The 22,624-nt window shown below is 49.1% G+C and overlaps 1 protein-coding gene across 2 annotated transcripts in view; it reads right to left on the bottom strand.

The window, feature by feature from the left end:
• CCDC50 (coiled-coil domain containing 50) overlaps positions 1 to 22,624 on the bottom strand; it is a 44,948-nt gene that overhangs the window by 11,708 nt on the left and 10,616 nt on the right. For both annotated transcript variants that reach the window (XM_035133033.3, XM_035133032.3), the window contains exons 2-8: positions 17,387 to 17,449; positions 16,985 to 17,114; positions 15,165 to 15,255; positions 13,359 to 13,476; positions 9,266 to 10,063; positions 5,692 to 5,810; positions 2,381 to 2,425 (exon numbers count right to left, since the gene is read on the bottom strand). In XM_035133033.3, coding sequence (XP_034988924.2) covers positions 2,381 to 2,425; positions 5,692 to 5,810; positions 9,266 to 10,063; positions 13,359 to 13,476; positions 15,165 to 15,255; positions 16,985 to 17,114; positions 17,387 to 17,449 — 1,364 coding nt within the window. The remainder of the gene's footprint in view (positions 1 to 2,380; positions 2,426 to 5,691; positions 5,811 to 9,265; positions 10,064 to 13,358; positions 13,477 to 15,164; positions 15,256 to 16,984; positions 17,115 to 17,386; positions 17,450 to 22,624) is intronic.

A 22,624-nucleotide genomic window follows, 5' to 3' on the forward strand; every position in this document is an offset into this window, starting at 1 on the left:
TTTACCCGCCGTGAATTTGTCTTTCAAAGCCATCTGAGGGGCCGTCGCCGCCCCCTGTGGCAGCGAGTTCCACAGTTTAAGTACATGTGGCTACAGGGCACAACTCGAATGGGCAACTGCTGCAGCCTCTGAAAAGAACAGAGGCCAGTCCTTCAGCCGCAAACACGGCCGGCCTCCCACACCTGGGGACAAGTTGCAGCGTTGGCCTCGGGGTGTGAGGGTGATGCAAGAGCAGGACTCCAACCACGTCCGTAGGTCACCCCCTTCTCCCCTGACTGGCTAGCTGAAAGCAACACATTTGTGCTCAAAGGGGTCTAGGACAGGGGTCGGCAACAGGTGGCCCATGGGCCAGATGTGGCCCACGAAGACCGTTTTGCCGACCCATGAACCTCTCCCAAACTGAGCCGCCCGCTCAGCGAGTCCCCCGCCCGCTGCGCTGAACCAACACAGCGCGGAGCGGGGACCTGCTGAGCGGCACCAGAAACTGCGTCTGCGCATGCGCAGATGCCGGAAATTGCATCTGCACATGTCCAGATGCCAAAAATCGCTTCCGCGCAGGCACAATTTTCGGCATCTGGGCATGCGCAGAAGCGATTTCCGATCTCTGTGGGACTGATCCGGCCCATGGCCAGTAAACCTTGCCGACCCCTGGTCTAGAATCTGAACTGCTTGGGGGAGCGGGACAGGGACCCCCTGTTTACATGCAAGTTGCCCCCCAAAAAATGGGTCCAAACTGAGACCAAAAGTAGTAAGCAGGGATTCACCGTCCTGGCAATTGGAGCACGGAGAAGACCCACGTCTTTCTGATGCGTTGATTGCAGCCAGGTGCGTTTTTAGGGCTGTGCTTCCCCACCCGGCCCTAGACTTGCATCCGCCCCACCACTCTCCCCTCCATGCACTTTCCCTCGGCCAGAAAACTCTCCCGGGCGCCTCTCCAGCATGCAGGAAAATAGGCTGTCTTCCCCGCACCCCCAAAATGAAGTCTCTTGGGGAGCGGCGAAGCTACATGGAAGGCTGCAGGCCTTCATCAAAGGCTCCCCGCTTTTCCACCTGCCTTGCCCTTCTCCCCCTGCCAGAGACCCTCGTAAGGCAAAGACGTGGCTCCAACATTCTCATCTTCACATTTTTTGCGGGGAATGTTCTTCACCTTTTGGCAGCAGCATGGTGCATTCAGGTGTTTTTTTTTAATACTGTTGAAATGCTTTCATCATTTTGGACTCACAGCTGTCCATGGAGGCACAGGTTAATTCTGTGTCCAGGGCGGCTGTCTATCAGCTCCACCTGGTATGCAGGCTGAGACCCTACCTGCCCGCAGACTGTCTCACCGGAGTGGTGCATGCTCTAGTTATCTCCCACTTGGACTACTGCAATGTGCTCTACGTGGGGCTGCCTTTGAAGGTGACCCGGAAACTGCAATTAATCAAGAATGCGGCAGCTAGACTGGTGACCGGGAGCGGCTGCCGAGACCACATAACACCGGTCCTGAAAGACGTGCATTGGCTCCCAGTACGTTTCTGAGCACAATTCAAAGTGTTGGTGCTGACCTTTAAAGCCCTAAACGGCCTCGGTCCGGTATACCTGAAGGAGCGTCTCCACCCCCATCGTTCTGCCCGGACACTGAGATCCAGTGCCGAGGGCCTTCTGGTGGTTCCCTCATTGCGAGAAGCAAAGCTATAGGGAACCAGGCAGAGGGCCTTCTCAGTAGTGGCACCCGCCCTGTGGAATGCCCTTCCATCGGAGGTCAAGGAGATAAACAACTACCTGACATTTAGAAAACACCGAAAGGCAGCCCTGTTTAGGGAAGTTTTTAATCTGTGATATTTTAATGTATTTTGATATTTGTTGGAAGCCGCCCAGAGTGGCCGGGGAAACCCAGCCAGATGGGCAGGGTATAAATAAATAAATAATAATCTCTTTCACTGCTCGCTTTTGCATAACTGTTCAATTCTCATCATTCGTATCGTTTTGTATCTGCACGCATATTTACTCCTGGGAGCCTTTTTGGCTGAAAGGTGGCAGGTCAAGAAACAGTATCCTAGCACCACGACAACACAGGAGGGGTCTGCCAGGATCCCTTCCCTGCATGGGGGAAGGAGGGGTTTGGGTCTGGCTCTAAGCGAGGCCAGCTTCTTGGGGGGGGGGGTGCAGAGAGGCAGCCAATGGCAGGAAGGAAAGGGAAGAGCTTTTGGCAGGCTCCATACACAGAGATATTTGCAAGCCTGAGCTTGAACACAAAGGGGGGGGGAAAGGAGGGGGATCAGCTGGAAAGAGTCTGGAGTCGTAGCTCCACTAAGAAGCAAAGATCTCAGAAAGCCAGTTGGTTCCTCAGCTCCAAAGGCAGACACTCCCCATTCCCTTATTTGCATATGCAAATGCCTACCTCGTCCTGGGCGACCTGCGCGGCTCTCTTGTCCACGTGGCTGGCCTAAAGAGGAGACAAGAGGAAAAGCAAAGACTTTTTGTAAGACAAGCAACCTAGGCATGGTTGGTTAGCTGGGATTCTTTCCAGCTGAAACCGTTTAGGACTTACTGGAGGTTTCTCAACAGAATTTGGCCAGTCAGGGATGGTTTATCCCCATTTAATCAAGAACCTTCCGTACGGCCAATATTTACGACTAAAAAGAAACTCGTCATTACACCAAGACTTTGACTTCTCTGCTAGGAAGATGACTGCTTCCCTTGTCCAACGTGGATACTCACAGAAAAGACTGAGTGAAGCGTTAAGAAGAACGGAAAAGATAAACAGGCAAGATTTATTCAAATCACGTCCAGACAAGATGAATAATAGTCGCATCATTTCCACTTTACAGTACACATCCCGCACACCGGAGATTAAAGCCATCATCTACAAACACTGGCATTTACTGTCCAACATTCCTGGATGTCAAAAACCACCTCTTTTCGGACTTAAAAAGACACAATCGTTTAAAGATCTTTTGGTGAAATCAGATATACTTCCAAAAACTACAACGAGAGAAGATTTTCCCCGAGGTCACTTCAAATGTGGTAGATGCAATGTATGCAAATATTCCTTACAGGTAAAGGAGTTCTTTGATCAACACTCCAAGTTTAAGTTCACCATCAAACATTTTAGCAACTGTAACACATATATGCATGGATCTGCCCTTGCCAAAAAATGTACATTGGAAAATGCTCTAGACCCATCAAACTTAGAATAAGTGAACACCGCTCCAGAATCCGTAATCACATTTTGGAGGCGCCACTAGTTGAACACTATACTCAACACAAACATACAGAAGATGACTTCTCATTCTTTGTAATCTGGACATTGCCGCAAACCCGCTTTCAACGTATGAACATTGACAGACTCCTTCTCCAACAGGAGTCCAAATTTATTCATCTTTTCAACACTTTACATCCAGGGGGCTTGAACAATAGTTTAGACTTCACATCATTCCTATAATCGAATTTGTACTTTGTAACAACATTGAACCTAGTTATGTCCATATGCCTTTAAATTATCTCAACACTTGTAGTCCTAAATGCTATACTGTCTCTTTAATTTTGCTGCAACCTCGTTTCCTCTATCATTTAAGTGCTGCAAACAATTTGAGTTAGCAAAGCAAACATACTTGGTACACTTAGACCTAAGAAACCTCGGTAAGCTACCTTTGTTTTTACTAGTATTATAACTCTGTTTGTAGAAAACTACAAGTATTCCTGTAACAAGGATTGTTATATTTTGTAAGAGGATTTCTTATTTAAGTTTAGACAAGCCTTTTGTACGCTACAAGCAGTTTAAATCTTTATTTAGAAAGCAGACTATAAGGTTGAAGTTAGGTTGGTCACTCAAAGATATATCAGTAATGTTTATTTGAATACAGTCTCTGTCCTTTTTATGTGTTAAAACTTTATATCTTAAGAGTTGAATAATTTCTCATTACAAACATTTATGTTAACTTTTACATTCCAGCTGATGAAGAATCATCGAAACAGGGCCTTGTCCTGATGTTGATATTTACTGGAAGTTATCCTGAATAAAACTTTGTGAATATTTTTTGAAATTATCCTTTCTGGCCCGAGTTCTTGCAACTTTTCGTTTACTTCTGGACTTTACCAAGAACTCCAATTTCTACTGTTATCTGTGAGTCTGGCATTGCAGGGGTTGGACTAGGTGACCCACACGGTCTCCTTCCTTGTCATGTGAACCCTCTGATTACCCTCCAGAGCAGCAGGAAACAAACTTGCTCCACCTTCCATGTGCAAGCTGCTTAGATATTTGAAGAAGGTTGTGGTGCTGGAGGAGACTCTTGAGAGTCCCATGGACTGCAAGAAGATCAAACCTATCCATTCTGAAGGGAATCAGCCCTGAGTGCTCCCTGGAAGGACAGATCCTGAAGCTGAGGCTCCAAGACTTTTGCCACCTCATGAGAAGAGAAGACTCCCTGGAAAAGACCTGGTGTTAGGAAAGATGGAGGGCACAAGGAGAAGGGGACGACAGAGGACGAGATGGTTGGACAGTGTTCTTGAAGCTACGAACATGAGTTTGACCAAACTGCGGGAGGCAGTGGAAGACAGGAGTGCCTGGCGTGCTATGGTCCATGGGGTCACGAAGAGTCGGACACGACTAAATGACAACAACAATCGTATCATTTCTGGAGCCTTCTCCTTTCCAGGCTAAACATACCCAACTCCTTCAACCATTCATCATCAGGCTTGGTTTCCAGAACCTTGATCATCTTGGTAGCCCTCCTCTGCCCACCTTCCAGCTTGTCAACATCCTTCTTGAATTGTGGTGCCCAGAACTGGACACAGGACCCTAAATGTGGTCTGACCAAGGCAGAATAGAGTGGGACTCTGACTTCCCTTGACCTGGACACTAGACCTCTGCTGATGCAACCTAGAAGATGTTGGATTTTTTGAATAGTCAAGTTACTTTAGAGCCGGTCTAATGTAAATACTGTCTGTTTAAGAGAAACAGGTGCCGGTGTTTCTGTTAATTGCTCACAGGCGTGGGCTCTGCTTCTTGTATATAAGACTCTGCCAGAAAGCCTTCTGTATCTCTTAGTTAGATCTTTCAGTTTGATTCATCTCTAAGTAGATCACTCTCTCAGTTGTTCTCAGTTTAAGAGATTCCCAGTTGAATCTTAGTATGAGAGTTGCTTAGTTATAGAGCTAGTTTGCTGTTAATTCTGGGGTAGTTTAATGGGAGTTATGTGGGAGTTTGTGGGAGGTTTGGAATGGGTTGAAGGTTGGAATGTTGCTAAGAGAGAAAGCATTTATCTTTAGTTTAAAGTCTCCTTAGAGTCAGTTTGTTTTTCAGTTAAAGAAACCCAACCGTTTGTATTTTCATCTGCATACTTTTACAAGTGTGCAGCTAGTAAGGGGTTTCATATAAGGGAAATAGTACCCTACACTCTTGGTGGTGTTTTCTTAGCCAGGTCAACTTCTGACTGCGTATACTCTGCATGAAGCGTACTTTAAAGGGCCGCTGTAAAACTGGGATATATGATTTAGATTAAGCAAGTTTCAATACCCAGTTTTCTCCAATATTATTCTTATCACAGAAGAGCCTTTGCTTTTGTTGCTTCTGCATGACAGTGAAACACTTCATGGTACCCAGCACTGCTTGTTGCTACTGAATGCTGCTCAGGGCTCCCAACTCAGAGTCCCTTACACCCCCCCCCCCACAAACACTCTCTCTGTGTCTCTGGGATCCTTCCCACTCACCAACAGCTCCTCCTCCTGCAGCTTCCGGGCGATCTCTGCATCGTAGAGCTCCTGGTCCTGGGGATCTGCCGGGCGGCCTTTGTGGTAAGTGGCATCTTTCGCCCCCCGCGTTTTCGTTCCTTAAAAGACGAGAAGCCACATTTCTCATTCACAGAAGGAGAAGTAATAATGTGCCAGTTAAATTCGGAGCCACCCACGCAAATTAAAAAGACGTTCTGCACCAAGGTAACGCGAATTACGCAGGCTGCGTGGATCTGCTGGTGTTCTGTGTGTCCTTTCCTGCTTTGGGGGGCCGGAGGCTGCAAAAAGGGGCTGCGCAGAGCCCTAGAAGACAAACACAATGACTGCTTGATGTTGGTCCATCTATTCCAGTTCAGAGCATTTCTCCCCAGGGATGCAGGCAGAGGCCTTGCCCACCTGCAAATCTCTCCGTGGAACACACCTCCTCCGTAGCTGTCCTACGCCATCCCACCCTGGTGGTCCAGAAGTCAGGGAAGGGCCGTGATCTCAGCGGCAGAGCCCATGCCTTGCATGCAGAAGGCTCCAATGGCATCTCCAGGAAAGGCTGGAAGCACCTCTGGCCTAAAACCGGCCTCAAAGGCCCAGTATCCTTGAAGGAGCGTCTCCAACCCCATCGTTCAGCCCGGACACTGAGGTCCAGCTCCGAGGGCCTTTGGGCAGTTCCCTCCCTGCGAGAAGCGAGGTTACAGGGAACCAGGCACAGGGCCTTCTCGGTGGTGGCGCCTGCCCCGTGGAACGCCCTCCCATCAGATGCCAAAGAAATAAACATCCACCTGACTTTTAGAAGACATCTGAAGGCAGCCTTGTATTGGGAGGTTTTGAATGTCTGACGTTTTATTGTATTTTTAATCTTTTGTTGGAAGTCACCCACAGTGGCTGGGGAAACCCGGCCAGATGGGCAGGGTATAAATAATAAAGTTGTTGTTGTTGTTTGTTGTTCCCAGGAGAGCAATGGCTACCTGCCTGTGTTGACAATACTGAACTGCATAGGCCAGCCTGACTCAGCAGGAGGCTACTTCCTGGGTGACTTTCTGCCCAGTTGAGAAGCTTCCAGATAGCTCACTTGGTAGAGCATGAGACTCTTAATCTCAGGGTCATGGGTTCAAGGCCCATGCTGGGCAAGAGAGTCCTGCATTGCCTGGGGTTGGACTAAATGGCCTTTGTGGTCCCAATTCTAGGATTGCATGTACACAATTGCAAGTCGCCCACCACAAAGTTATAGTACTCAAAACATGTGGGGCAGCCAGGGGGTCTTCTGTGCACTTTGGAGTCTCTCCTCACCCCTTGAGACAAATTCACGGAGGAGAGGGCTATGAAGAGCTCCTAGCTACGATGGCTCTGACCTGCTTCCACAGTCGGAAGCAGCACTGAATCTCAGCTGCTAGAAAAGGCAAGAAGGGAGAGAGGGCTCTCGCGCTCAGATCCTGTTTCCGGGTTTCCCTTGGTAGCATCTGGTCAGTTACTGTGAAAACAGGATGGGCCACAGACGCTCTAATGCTCTCAGGCTGCAAGTGCCTGGGGTGGAAGATAATTTTAAAAATGGTCCAGGCAGGATGGAGGGGTTCGCTCCAACCTCCAGAAGCATCTGGGGTGCAGAAGGACTGCACAGACTTGCCTCGGTTAAATAAGTCCCCCCCGGAAAGTAACTCGACGAACGGGGCTTCCGCGCTCCTCCCACACAGCCTTGGCAAAGTCTTGGGTCGCAACAGGGAGCCAGCTATGATTAGCAGCAGCAGGAAGAGGAAGCGAGCATCTGCTCACAGATAGACCGGAGCTATTTTCAGCCACGGCAAACACCGCAAAACCGAAATGGGAAGTATCACTGAAACAGCGTGCGTGTTGTTTGTGTGGAAAATTGCAAAGATCAGTCCCCCCGCCACGCACCTGCCAACATGGGGGCCAGAAGAGTATCCACCCTGTGGAAATATTGGCTGCCCTGTAGAACTCCCTCCCGTCAGATGTCAAGGAAATAAGCAACTATTTGACTTTTAGAAGACATCTGAAGGCAGCCCTGCGTAGGAAGTGTTAAATGCCTGACATTTTGTTGTTCTTTTTGCCAACCTACCTTGCAGGGTCATTGTTCCAGCAAATACAGAGAGAAGCTGGGTATTCAGGAAAGCCCTGCACAAGTCATAGCCTTCCCCAACCTGGTGCCCTCCAGATGTTCAGATTGCAACTCCAATCAAACCCTTTCAACGCAGCTGGAAGGCTGAAGAAGGCGGCTAAGCATTGCCACCAAGCCTATTCTGAGGATTTAAAAAATATTTTTAATGGCCAACTTGCACATCCATTGCAGGGAGGAAGAAAAAGCTTTCTCCGCCCAGCTTCTCCATGCCATGAATTCTTTTACGAACTTCCAGCTTACTGGCTCCACGATCCCTTGCAATGCTGAACAGGATCCCAGCATAACAGCCGCCAAAAGGACAATACTGCTTCCATGCCTGCTCCAAAGTATTACTTGGAAAACCGGCATTATTTTGCTGTGAGGGGCAGGCTCCGAGTCTTCGATTCCGTGCCATTTCACGACCGCCAGCTGCTTTGGGCAAGGGCCTGTGTGTTTTTATCATTTGGGAAGCAGCTGTCTGAGTTTCAACACAATACACATGATGGAAGAGCAACAGAGGAGGAGGAGGAGGAGGAGGAGAGGGGGCATTAGGCAGCAGAAAACTCCTTGGTGCTAATGTTGCAAAACCTTCCAAAGCAGAGCCGTTTTCAAGATATAGCGGCCGATTAAAATGTCCCTGGGCAACCAGGAAAAGCATCACGGCAGGAATACGATTTTCCTAAGTATAACCGTTCTAAGTTCGTTTGCAATCTGTTAGCGCTTGGCCTGCAGCAAATCTGGCGTCGGCATGGAAGCCAAGAACGCCTAATTTTTTCCTCCTGTGTGGAAAAATTAGGCCTATTGCATCTTCTGTCCCAGTCTGACAGAACGGCCTTTGTTTTCAGGCTCAAGACTGCCCTCCGTTTCAGCTTAGAGGGAAAATAAACCAGGAAAGCCAAACAGAGAGGAGTCCCAAAAAAATTATATATATATATATCCGAATGACGGAAGGTTCCTTCAGTTGGAATCTGACAGTTCTCCAGGACATATGAAATATACAGAACATTACTAACAGGACCAGAATTAGACTCTGGTGGTTTGTTTTTTTAAAAAACCAACCCACAGAAATGGAAGCCGCACTCCTAATTTGCACTGAACGTGTTCCTACCTGAAGCTAGAGACTTTCAGGCAAACGATGCTGGGATTCTCTACCCGGTGTATGCCTAAGCAGGAACCGTTTTATTTATTTCGCAAAATGTACACACTGCGAGATGGTTAAAAAAACAAGCAAACGGCATCTCAGAGCAGTTTACAAAAAAGAAGATGAAAGTCATAACATCACCAACCAACAGCAATAAACTTTGGAAAAGTTAAAACAGCAATAGTCTAAAATTAGAAGCAAGCTTGCGTAAATTTAACTGAATTAAATTCCAACAGAACCAGAGGAAGAGAGATTTTGCAGGGATGCCTTCACCAGAAATCAGTGCCCCACCGCAGACGCCTTGTTACCTGGATCCTTACGGTGCCGGGCATCGGCTCCCACGTCCTCCCCGCAGTGCGAGGAGGGCAAGGCGCTTGCCCTGTTGCGATGTTCTCTTTCTCCGTCCCTCCTGCCGCCTCTCCGGGGCGCTGGTGCTTCCGGGTCCTGCAGCTTGGGGTCACGGGAGGGGGGCTTGGGCGACTCCCGGCCCTCGCGTGGTGGTCGCCTCTGGCGACCCGGGTCTGGGGAACAGCTGTGGCCGAGCCGGTGCCTTTCCTCCCTGTCGGCGCTCAGGTGTGTTGGCCGCGGGGACCTCTCTGAGCAAGGGGACCGCCTCTCTCGGGGCTTACGGGGTCTGCCACCGCTGTCTAGGCGCACCCTTTCGTCTTCCCAGTCCAGGAGAAGAGGGGGTGTCCTGCGGCGACCCTCTCGGCTCCCTGGCCTCCTTTCTCTCCACCCCATGCCGCTACCTGCAGGGGGCTCGACCTCCCCGTCCAGCGCGAGCGAAGAGGGCCGCCAATGTCTTTCCTGGCTGGATGGCTTCCTTTCCCGGCGGTCTCCATCCCGGCGGCTTTCCTCCTCCATGTCCGAAGGAGGCTTCTGAGGCCTCTCCCGGCCGCCCCGTTTCCTGTCCTGCCTCTCCCTGCCGTCCCTCCGGCCGCCTCCAGCCTGCCTCGCTTCCGAGGAGCTCCCCAGGACTTCCAAGTCCAGCCCCTCGGAAAATAGAGGGGGGGCCCGTCGGGGTTCCCTCAGCCTCTGGGGCTCCCTCTCGCCGCTCTGGGCTCGGCGAGGCCTAGCCTGCTCCCGGGGGCTCCCGCACGAGTGGTCTGAGCAAGGGGTGGGGTGGGGGTGAGACAAACAAGGGAGATGGGTTAGTGACAAACGGGTTAACGGCCCACGTAATGGCATGCAAACGGGGAGGGGGAGGCATCAGAAGGAGCAGCAGCAGCAGCAAAGGAAAGGAAAGGAAAGGCCAGGAGGCTCAGAGGCGGGTGAGGAAAAGCATGCAGAATTGGAAGCAAAGCTAATGCAGTAGAGGGGGAATTGGAAGCTGCCTGTCACAGAGTCAGATCGTTGGTCCACTAAGCCCCATACTGTTTACTCTGACTGGCAAGATCTCAAGCAGAGAGGGGGGTCTTCCACGTCACCCACTGCCTCTTGCTTTGCGGGGACAAGTAGGGCTCTTCCAACTCTGCCATTTCATGGTTCCATTTGCTTTCAGGTGGAGACACAACTGCTCTAACCCTGAGCTGCAGTCTCTTCCCGCGAGTCGGGGCTCTGGATCTCTGAGAGGGGTGGTGTTTGGGGGCTGCCCAGCATGCTGGAAAGCAGCAGGTGAAAACCAGGCTCCCCGCCGCCCTTTCTGGCTCACGACCGGGCCTCCACAGCAGCTCAAAGGGCACCCCAGGCCCCCTTCCCCAGGGAGAGGGGCCATCATTCAAGCCCTGCTCACAGGCTCAGTCTCCAGCGACTCCTGCTAAAGGGATCTCCATCTCCGGTGGCGGGAGAGGTCGGTGATAATAAATAATAATAATAATAATAATAATTTATTATTTGTACCCCGCCCATCTGGCTGGGTTTCGCAGCCACTCTGGGCGGCTTCCAACAGAAAAATGAAATAAAATAATCTATTAAAACCTAAAAGCCTCCCTAAACAGGGCTGCCTTCAGATGCCTTCTAAAGGTTTGGTAATTGTTATTCTCGTTGACCTCTGGTGGGAGGGCGTTCCACAGGGTGGGTGCCACCACCGAGAAGGCCCTCTGCCTGGTTCACTGTAACCGCCAGAAGGCCCTCGGTGCTGGACCTCAGTGTCCGGGCAGAACGATGGGGGTGGAAACGCTCCTTCAGGTATACTGGACCAAGGCCGTTTAGGGCTTTCAATGTCAGCACCAACACTTTGAACTGTGCTCGGAAACGTACTGGGAGCCAATGTAGGTCTTTCAGGACCGGCGACGCAAGCCAAAGGTGGACATATTGGGTTAGCAGGCCAATGTGATATTTTGAGTCCACTCTAGGAAGCATTATTAGTTTGCATGCAAAAGATGCTTCTGCCAGAGGAATATTTGGAGGGGTAAAACTGCCTTGTTAAGAATAAGCACAGATCTAGAGAAAATAGGAGGGGGGGTGTTTGCCCTTCTTCCTCCACTTGGGTGGGAAAACCCACCACAAACTATGGGATCCCACCCAACAGGGCTGGGCAATATATTGATATATCATCCAAAACTGGTTTGAAGCCCATACAAGGGTACCTTGGTTCTCAAACGCCTTGGTACTCAAACAACTTGGAACCCAAACACTGCAAACCCAGAAGGAAGTGTTCCGTTCTGAGTGCCACACTACCATTTTGAGCGTTACACTGTTTGTGTTTGCTATTTATTTTGCATTTTATTTTTGCAGCTCTTTCGTTTTGTTTTTGTAACTGTGTGGAACCCAGTTCAGCTACTGATGGATTGATTGTGTGGCTGCAACAATGTTTATCACTTTCGTTTTATGGATCAATGGTCTCGTTAGATAGTAAAATTCATATTAAATTGCTGTTTTAAGAGTTGTTCTAAAAGTTTGGAACGGATTAATCCAATTTGCATTACTTTCTATGGGAAAGCGTGCCTTGGTTTTGGAACGCTTTGGTTTTGGAACAGACTTCCGGAATGGGTTAAGTTTGAGAACCAAGGTACCAGTGTATTGTGATATCAGTTTCCTGATTTTGTGCAATGCAAAAATCGCAATGTGAGAAAAACCGTCAGGCCTGCCAAGGCTCCTCTCGATTCCTGCAGCCCATTACCTCGGCCAGCTCATCTCTCCCCCGTCTTGTGAAGGGGGCTGCAAATCACAAGAGCAGGCGTCGGCAAAATTCACGATGCAGGAAAAACCGTGAAGCCAGACGATGCGTCTGCACAGCTCCATCCTTATTCCAGTCGTTGTGACGTATCAATACATTGCGATGTTTAGCTGGTGATCTGTTGCGATGTTGAAAACCAGATATCGCCCGGCCCTACGCCCAACTCTGCAATTCTAGGATTCCCTCCTGCAGGAGGCAGTGATGGCCATAAAAGAGGATGAGAGAAATTCACGGAGGAGGAGAGATCACTCTTGTGCTCCCATTGCATTGTTGTATCTGACTAGCCACAGTGAGAACAGGATGCTGGACAAGAGGGGCTCCCTCTGGCCTGATCCAGCAGGCTCCTCTTAGTTTTTTGAGCATCAACAAGCAGAAAGAGACAAGAACCTTCTGCTTTCCCGACACATGCAAGCTGAAGAAAAAGAGGTTTGTGCAGATGTGCAAACGAGGGCAAGGCAGAGGCACCGCCACCAGCAACCAGAAAGCAAATCGGCAATTTGGTGCCCATGGAAATCCTCCAGGTCACGGCGCATTTGATCGCAAAGCATTTCGGAAGAGAGAAGCCTCTGCAATTTCTTGTCTGAAGCAATAATCTTTCCAGAGATTACACATTTGACAGTGATCAGAAAGGCAGTCCCGCAAGCGTCCCCGATTCAGGATCCGTCCGGCTCTCATTGCATCCGTCCTCCTCCAACAAGGATTCATTTTTTGTCACGCCAGAAACCTCCAGCGCTTTCCCAGAAAAAAGTGGGAGAACACCCCTCGCCAGGGCAGCATCAGTGCCAAGGTCTGCGTTGTGGGGTGGGGTTAGGCTAGAGGACCCTTGGGGGTCCCTTCCAACTCCACGCTATGAGGGGCTCCCCCTTATGGTTTGAACCCCCACAGCGGCGGGGTTGGGGGCTGCGCGAGGGCCCCACATCCCACCTGCAGCATATCCCTCAGCCCCCAAGATGACCCCCTGTGCTTCTCAAAGCAAAGCTCAGCTCAGAAAGAGGAGGGGAGAAAAGGGAGGGAGCATCTCTGTGCTAAACCAAAAGTGAAGCCCCGGCAGCAGCAACAGCAGGTCCACAGGCACAACGGAGGTTTCGGAAACTCGGCAGAGTTCAGAGAGTCGTTCAGACCTGGCAGAAGCAACTCTGGCATCTGCTGCGACCCGCAAGCAGACACGAAACCTCCCGGGCTGGAAGGCCAGAAGGCGAAGATGCAATGCAGAGCCTTCTGGGTCTGCGCAGAGGACCCCAAAACCACCTGGTTCTAGAGCCCCCCCGGGACGCCCCGCTTACCTCTGCTTTCCGGGTAGTATCCCTCATCGTAGGTGCTCTTCTGCAAGGGCTCTGGGTGGGGCTTCTTTCGGCGCTTCTCCTCCTGGAGTTCCTTCTGCTGCAGGATCCGAGCAATGTCCTAAAGAAAGGAGAGATGTCAAACCCTGGCATTTTCGCAGATAACGTTCTTGCCAGTTCTTTGGTGGCTGGGAGTGGCCGCCGGGACCATAGAACACTGGTCCTGAAAGACCTACATTGGCTCACAGGACGTTTTCAAGCCCAATTCAAAGTGTTGGTGCTGACCTTTAAAACCTTAAACGGCCTCAGTCCAGAAGACCTGAAGAAGCGTCTCCACCCCCATCGTTCTGCCCGGACACTGAGGTCCAACTCCAAGGGCCTTCTGGCGGTTCCCTCCCTGTGAGAAGCCAAGTTACAGGGAACCAGGCAGAGGGCCTTCTCAGTGGTGGCGCCCGCCCTGTGGAATGCCCTCCCATCAGATGTCAAGGAAATAAGCAACTATCTGACATCTGAAGGCAGCCCTGTTTGGGGAAGTTTTTAATGTTTGATCTTTTATCGTGTTTTTAATATTCTGTGGGAGCTGCCCAGATGGGCGGGATATAAATCATCATCATTATTATTATTTTGTCTTTTTGGAACGGAGCACGGGTGTGTTTGGCTTTTAAGGGACGGGTGGATTCTATTTCTAACGCCGCTTTTCAATCAAACAAACCCCAAAGCAGATTACACACATCGGATAACAGTAACACAGCAGAACGTGGCGAGTGAAGTGTAAATAATACTATATATATTTTTAACAAATCGGCAGCAAAATAACTGCAATCTATAAAGCTCTATTAACAAACCTACAACTAAAACAATAAGTTAGACACCACAACTGCAGCATGGGACTTATCAAATGATTAACAAATCAATAAGGCCTTTATAAGTGATAAAACAGGGACGCGGGTGGCGCTGTGGTCTAAACCACAGAGCCTAGGGCTTGCCGATCAGAAGGTCGGCGGTTCAAATCCATGTGACGGGGTGAGCTCCCGTTGCTCGGTCCCAGCTCCTGCCAACCTAGCAGTTCGAAAGCGCATCAAGTGCAAGTAGATAAATAGGTACCGCTCTGGCGGGAAGGCAAACGGCATTTCTGGTGCGCCAATCTGGTTCCCCAGAAGTGGCTTAGTCATGCTGGCCACACGACCTGGAAGTTGTCTGCGGACAAACGCTGGCTCCCTCGGCCTATAGAGCGAGATGAGCGCCACAACCCCAGAGTCGGTCAGGGGTCCCTTTACCTTTATGTGATAAAACAATTCTGACAAAATAGCAACTAAAAATAAGCTAGTTCCTACACACGTGTTACCATTGAAGTGCTTTGAATTTCTATTGTTTGCATTATTGCATCTGTTTATTCTTGGGGGATTTTTTAGCTGAAAGGCAGCATATAAAGAATCGCTAACGCAATGTAACAAGAAACAAGGAGTTGTTGATCGGACTTCCCAGGAGCATCTGAAACCTTGAGAGGGAGGGTTGGACTCAATGACCCTTTAGATCCCCTCCAACTCTGCAATAAAATGAAATTTGCTTTCGATTTGCTGGTTCCTGCTGTTGCCAACGCAGCTTAATGCACCCCTAACTCTCCCTGCACCTAGAAATATTTGTTACTGGGGGCATGTTTCTGGCAGCCTTGCTTTCGGCATGCATGGCTACAAGTCAAAAATCAAGTTCTGTGTTCTGGTGATGGTTCTCCCCCCCTTCCTTTAAAGACGTGAGATTTGGCCCGAGATCAATCGCTTTCCTCCCTGCCCACCACACCAAAGGGCTGACCTCATCGTCTTCTTCCTGCCGACGCCGCTGTTCTGCTTCAATGACTAGCTTGACTTGAATTTCCTGAGCTATCTCGCAGTCCTGCCTTTCCCTGGGAAGAGACAAAGGGGAGGGGGTGGCAGAGGGGGAGAGGGGTTAGGGGCGGGCATCCGTGGGAAGAGAGAATAGAGGGGGGGGGAGGCAGGGAGAAAATGCAACCCAGGACCCCAGCTTCACAATGAGAGATGAGCGACCAAGACGGGGAACACTCTCAAAACATAAACGGAAAAAAACAACTCATGCAACTTTTTCTTCCAGTGCAACTTTTGAACCCTTAGCGCAGTGTTTCTCAGCCAGGGGTCATATGGCCTCCTGGGCCCCCAGGATATTCTAAGGGGGGCACAAGTGAAATAATACAATTTATACCAAAATGATACAGTCAAACCTCGGTTGCAACCCATCGGAAGCCGTGCCTCGGTTGTCTAACATTTCGGAAGTCGAACAGGCTTCTAGAACGGATTACGTTCGACAACCGAGGTTTGACTGTAAATAAAACCTGTTCTATCTATGGACAAAATAGGAAGGAAACAAGGTTGGAAGGGGGCCACGGTCGGAAAAACGTCGCGAAACACTGTTTTGGCTTATAGTTAAACTATGGAGTGGAGTTGGAGGCAGCGATGCTTCTGAATTCGAGTTGCTGGAATCCCCAGGAGGCAGGAGTATTGCTCTTGTGTTCGAATCCTGTTTGCTGGTCCACCACAAACATCTGGTTGGCTGCTGTGAGAACAGAGGCTGGACTGGAGGGGCTGTTGGCCAGATCCAGGAAGCGCTTCTTCTGTTGTGCCCATCAGCACCCCTGCCCCATGCAATGCCTGAAGAGCACCAGGTTGGGGAAGGCCGAGTTAGAGAGATCATTTCACTTTATGTGAACCTCTTTCAGAAGCATCACTGGCTAGTAGCCATCGATAACCCTCTCCTCCTCCAGGAATTCATCTAATCCTCTTTTAAAGCCATCCAAGTTGGTGGCCATCCCTGATTCCTGTAGAAGGGAGTTCCACAGTTTAACTACGTGCTGCGTGAAGGACTTTCTCTTCCCTGCCCTGAATTGTCAAACGTTAACTTTCACAAGAAGAGATTCATAGAATCATAGAGTTGGAAGAGACCACAAGGGCCATCCAGTCCAACCCCCTGCCAAGCAGGAAACACCATCAAAGCATTCTTGACATATGCCTGTCAAGCCTCTGCTTAAAGACCTCCAAAGAAGGAGACTCCACCACACTCCTTGGCAGCAAATTCCACTGCCGAACAGCTCTTACTGTCAGGAAGTTCTTCCTAATGTTTAGGTGGAATCTTCTCATTCAGATGAGATTTCTATGTTGCAGGGGGTTGGACTGGATCAGGATCCCCCAAATTTGGCTCTCCAACTGTTTTTGGACTACAACTCCCATCATCCCTACATAGAAGCAGTGGATGATGGGAGTTGTAGTCCAAAACAGCTGGAGACCCAAGTTTGGGGGGCCTTGATCTAGATGACCGTTGGCATCTCTGCAAACTCCACAATTCTATGTCCACAAGTTCTAGTGTTAACTATCCTCTTTATCTGTGACATAAATGCTTTTATAAACTTCTATCATGTCACCCCTTTTCTCTGAACTAAATAGGCACAGATGGGAATTGCAGTCTGGAGGGCACCAGGTTGGGAAAGCCGAACTGCGGCAGAGTTTTCGGGGCAGTGGGGAGCGAGTGGAGGCAGAGCAACGGGCCCCGCTTGGTTCTGCCCAGCTAAACCAGGGAGGGGGCAGCCCAGAGGCAAGACGCCCCCCCCCATCCCGCACACTCACAGGTCTTTGTGCCGCTCCTGGATCCGGGCTCGGGCCTTGCGGTCCTCCTCTTCCTGCAGCTGCTTGGCCATCTGCAAGTCATACTGCACCAGGCGGTTGCGCTGCACATTGGTTGCCAAATGATGCTCAACTGCAAGAGGGCACAGGATCGGGCATATTTAATTCGGCTGCGGGACCAAAACACCCTCTTGGCTGCGGCCCAAGGGGGACCCCACTCTCTTGCTAGCCCCTTCCGAAGGGTGGAGGAAATCCTTGTGGTTTCCACACCTTGTGCCCCCAACCGCACCCCAGAAAAGCAGTCTGCGTGGCCCACCAAGGAAGACCAAAACACGAGGACATTCAGAACGGTAACAGTTAAATGCACATTGCGGAACCCAGCTTCACCCGCCAGGCAAGACGTACTTTCCTGTTCTTGCAGGCTGTGGGCCAGAGTGTGATCCTCGAGGACGGCAAAATCTCGGCACACTGAAAGAAAAGAGAGAACGGAGAAAGTGAGGGAGGAGGCCAACCCTTCTGACCGAAGCCTCGGTTATCGTCCCAGAGCCCAGAACGTCTTCCAAAGGCACAAGGAAGACAATGGTCTATGACTCCTGTTAGACTTACAAAACTGTACACAACAAACTCTAGTAAGTGCTGGAAATGTAAAGAGTTAGAAGGTTTTATCATAGGTGGTGGAGCTGCAAAGTAATCAAAAACTATTGGGAAATGATTTATAATAAACTGAAGAAGATGTTTAAGATAACTTTTCTTAAAAAGCCAGAAGCTTTCTTGCTAGGTGTTATAGGACAGGAATTGCCAAAAGAGCGGAAGAATTCAATTACGTCTGCCATAAAAGTGGCTAGGGTATTACTAGCCCTAAAAATGGAAGGACGATAAGATACCAGCGAAGGAAGAACGGCAAGTTAAACTTATGGAATACGCAGAAATGGCGAAACTTACGGAGACAATGGCAATAGAGACTTTTAAAAAGACTGGGAAGCATTTATGCTGTAGCTACAGAAACAGTGTAAAGAATTGGATTCACAAGTAGGGTTTGAGTAAATGTTTACAATTAAGAAAATAAGCTCACGGTTAAGAAACAACAATATGGAAATTAATTAAGTGTAAGGTGTAATTTGAAAGAAAATTTGGTATAAAAATGATAACAATATAAGAGCGTTTAGCAAAAAAATAAAAATCATAGAAAGTAAGATAAAATTAAGCAAAAGTAGCATATATTTAAAGAACCAGAAGGGGAAGTTGAGGGAAGTCACGGGGTGGGGGGAATTTCGCTGTTTTTTGTTTGTTTTTTATGCGTCAAATGTGTTGAATATTAAATTGTAAAACCTAATAAAAATTTATTCAAAAAAACACAAAAAACCAAGACACAAGGAAGTAGGAACTGCAGAAAGAGGGAACAGGCAGTGTCCCCTTGCAATGCACAAATCTCCACTTCCCACAAACACCGCAAGGAAGTCGCAAAGCGGAACATGCAGAGCCATTTCGAGGAACCAGGGGCAAAAGTTGATTCTTGAGTGACTGAAATCTAAGCAAAAGGAGCACCGATTTGCCCTTGGCACATATTTAGACCAAGGCTCATCTCTTGAAAACGGAACCACCACCAAAAAGTGTCGCAGTTTAAGAAGGGTATCGGCAAGCTGGAAGGTGTGCAGGGGAGGCCAGATGAGGAACGGTTGAGGGAGCTAGGGATGTTTAGCCTGGAAAAGAGGAGGCTGAGAGGAGATACGATAGCCATCTTCAAATATCTCAAGGGCTGTCCCATGGAAGAGGGAGCAAGCTTGTTTTCTCCTGCTCCGGAGGGTAGGACTCGAACCCATAGCTTCAAGTTGGTTGATTGGGATTGCAGGAGGTTGGACTAGATGACCTCTGGGGTCCCTTCAAAATCTACGATTCTATGAATCTGTAAGTTATAAGAAAGGAGATTCTGGCTAAACACCAGGAAGGACTTTCTGAGGGTAAGAGCTGTCCAGCAGTAGTAGAAAGGCCCTCAGACAGTGGTGGCCTCCCCTTGCTTGGAGGGTTTAAAGCAGAGGTTGGGTGGCCAATTGTCAGGGGTTATTTAGCTGTGATTCCAGCACTGCAGGGGGTTGGACTAGATGACCCTTGGGGACCCCTTCCAACTCTGCAATTCTGTGATTTTAAATGTCCCCCTCAGATTTTGTAGACTGCCTTCTGTCCATGGGCAGTTTTGAAAAGGCAAACCAGGTTAAAACTCACTTGTATTAAGATGAACAAGGTTTAAAAATTGGATTATTAAGATTATAAGGTTATAAGGACGTGCGTGAACAAGTATGAAACCAAGAGGGGGAGGGGAGGGAAGTCAAGCAAAAATTATGGTTTAATTTTTTTGATTATGATGGGGTTTTCCCCCTTTTTCATTACATATTGTTGTTTTTATGCTTACTTTTGATGTTATCTTTTTTGAAAATTAATAAATTGTTATCAAAAAAAGAAGAAAAGGCACCCCAGGGGATCCGATGCCTCACGCAGCTTCAAAGAGAAGCGTTCCACTGGGTTCCCCCCCCCCCCGTATTTTGAAAATAAAATGAAAACAAACACACAGGAGGCCAAGAGAAGGAACAGCTTGAATGAAACGCCACACCAGCGATGGCGCACCAAAAGGAAGTTGCCCACATTTTTGCAATCCTGGATCTGGTGACCAGACGGGCAGCTTCCAGACATTGGCTTTGGGGCTTACGTCCTAGGATGTCTGTAATTGTCCCTTAAAAATTAAAGCACCAGAACAGGATCTGCGAGAGTCTCCAAATGGTCTGGAGAAAGTGGAGAACGAAAACTTTTTCAACCTTGTCTCCTAACACTAGAACAGGCTGACGTCTAATGAAACCGGGCGTTGGAAGATTCATGCAGTTAAACTGTGGAACTCCCTCCCACAGGAGACGGTGATGACCAGCAACTGGATGGCTTCAAAAGACAAATTCATGGAGGCGGAGAGGGATACTGACGACTATGCTCTACCTCCACAGTCGGAGGCAGACAGTGTTAGAAACTGGGATCGTTTTCTTTTTAAAGTTCAATAAAGCATTTTAAAAGGGAAAAGGGGGGGAAAGAAAGAAACTGGGATAGTAAAGCTAGGAGCCAAATGGCTCCTGAGACCTGAAGTTGTGAGTGGCAAAACAGAATGTCTAGTCGCCATCACTTGGGGGGTTTGTCAGCAAACCTTTTATTTATTATTTTGATGAGCGTGATTTAATCTCCAATTCACATGAGTGACACACTTTTAGCAGAAATCGTTAATACATGTTTAATTTGGTTTTGACAATAAAAATATTGGCACAGTGGTACCTCGGTTCTCGAACGTCTTCATTGACGAACGTTTTGGAACCCGAACACCAAAAAATCCAGTAAATGCTTCCCCTTTCAAACGCACCTCGGAAGTTGAACGGCTTCCGCTGCGTGTTTCTCAATTTTCTCCACTGAATTTGCAGGCAGCCCTTTGCACCTCGGATTTCGAACGTTTCGGAACTCGAACAGTCTTCCGGAACGGATTGCGTTCGAGAACCGAGGTACCGCTGTACCACACTTCAGTTTTCAAAACACTCTACTCTTCATTGTTAAACTCCTTAACATATTACCTATCCTTGACATATACTTTGAGGCTTCAAATCACATAGATTTCATTAATCCTCAAGTGCCAGCCAGGTGCACCCAGACTTTTGGAGGTGCTCACAAATGGAGAACCTTTAGGCGCAAAATGCACCTGGCGCCCTGCTAATTTCGAACCCCGGAGGCCGTGATGTTTCTGAGTACTCTTTGCTGGAAACTGCAGGAGGGGAGAGAATTGCTGTTGTGCCCGAACCCTGTTTGTGGGTTTCCCATAAGGCTGGCCACTGTGAGAACAGGATGCCAGACTAGGTGAACCACTGGCCTGATCCAACCGTCTCCTCTTATGTCTGTCCAGTTCATTATTTTCTATTCTGACCAGCAACCGTTCTTCCCGGGTTTCTCTGCCTGAAGAGGCTCCTGGGATCTGAATCTGGGACGTTCTGCCTGCAATGTAGATGGTCCCCCTCTGAGCTACAGCCTTTTGCGGCAACAAGATCAACAGGCAAAGGATGCACAAACAACAGGAGAATCTGTGCACTGGGAGACAGAGCCTGCAGGAAATCTGCAAACTGATGCTTGATGAAGAACGGCACAGAGGCGTGTCTGGGCAGAGAATTTATAGCCCCGGCTACAGATCTCTCCTGTGATGCAAGGGCAAGGGCTGTTATTTTGCCTAATCGGATGCCTTCCCTATTCCTGCTTCACAGCGGCAGTGCAGAGCCCACCCCCCCCACCCCCTTGGCAGCTGCTATCAAGAGCTGGCATGAACTTTGCAAAGTGCGGATCTCCGAGAAGCCCCCTCGCACATCTTTAAGGAGAAAAAGGCCTGTGGGGTGACAGGCAGGCAAGAGGCAGGAAGGAGAGAGAGCTGCAGCTTTTTCTTTCTCCTCCTGCCCTTTGCCTTCTCTCATGCCCTTCCAGGCCTTTTGTCCTCCTCTTCCCTGCACACGCCCCTTCCTTGGCTGCTTACGCTCCTCCCTCCCTGGGGAGAAGCAGCGCAGAAGGATGTGCAAGGAGGCACCAGGGACTGTTTGTTGCTTTTGGGGAAGGGGGAGGAGGGACCCGTCCAGGCCAGCGTCCTGTTCTCACAACCAGACGCCTGTGGGAAACCAGCCATCAGGATTTGAGCACCAGACCAACACTCTCCTGCCTTGCCATTCCTGGCAACTGGGATTCAGAAGCATCACTACCTCCAGCTTTTGGAGGGCAGGCCAGAGTCATTCTTCCTGGTAGCCCTCGCCTTCCCCACAAATTTGTCTCATCCTCTTTTCAAGCCATCCAAGTTGGTGGCCATCCCTGCCTCCTGCGGGAGGGAGTTCCGTAGATTAACCGTGCTGCATGAAGAAGTCCTTTTTTGAAAATATGTCCCAACATTCAGCTCCGTTAGATGTCTACAAGGTATGGTGTCAGTTATGGTGTCAGGAGAGCATGAGGAAATTTTTCCTCTATCTACTTCTATCATGTTGCCTTTCAGTCGTCTGGGTCTTAAGTTTTAACAGTGATGTGGAAACCATCCTTTTATAATGCCAATTCAGCAAAACGTGCTCTTTACTCCTTCGTCCATTTTTAAAGCCACTTTTGCAACTTGAAAACTAGGGTATCAGATGTGCGCTGATTTCATTTCCAGATGCACTCTTGGAAGCAGTCTAGAAAGTCGGGTCGGCCACAGTGCTTCCCAGCCACCTCCCAGAGTCGGCATATTTGGAGACTAGGCTTGGCTAGATTAAAAGACCGTGGAGGGGAGAGGGTTGCCAGTGGCTCCTTGTCCCCTCTGGTGTGACTGAAGAAGAACAGCTGGAAGGGACCCCGAGGGTCATCCAGCCCAACCCCCTGAAACACAGGCTTGAATGCGAGAAAACCTCCCAGCCATTCACAAAAATGGAAAGCAAAATATTTAAATACTCATCATGACAAAAAGAGGGGCGTAAAAACACTCCAAAGATCACTAAAATCAACAGTAGCTAAAAAGAGGTGAAACAACGCAGGGCTTGCCTCAACAAAACATGTTATTGGCAGGCCCAGAAAAGAATAAACCTTGCGGGAGATGAAATGCAGGGAATACAGGGACCTGGGGTG

The sequence above is a fragment of the Zootoca vivipara genome, chromosome 5 (assembly GCF_965207765.1).
Source record: "Zootoca vivipara chromosome 5, rZooViv2.hap1.1, whole genome shotgun sequence".
NCBI classification, from domain to species: domain Eukaryota; kingdom Metazoa; phylum Chordata; class Lepidosauria; order Squamata; family Lacertidae; genus Zootoca; species Zootoca vivipara.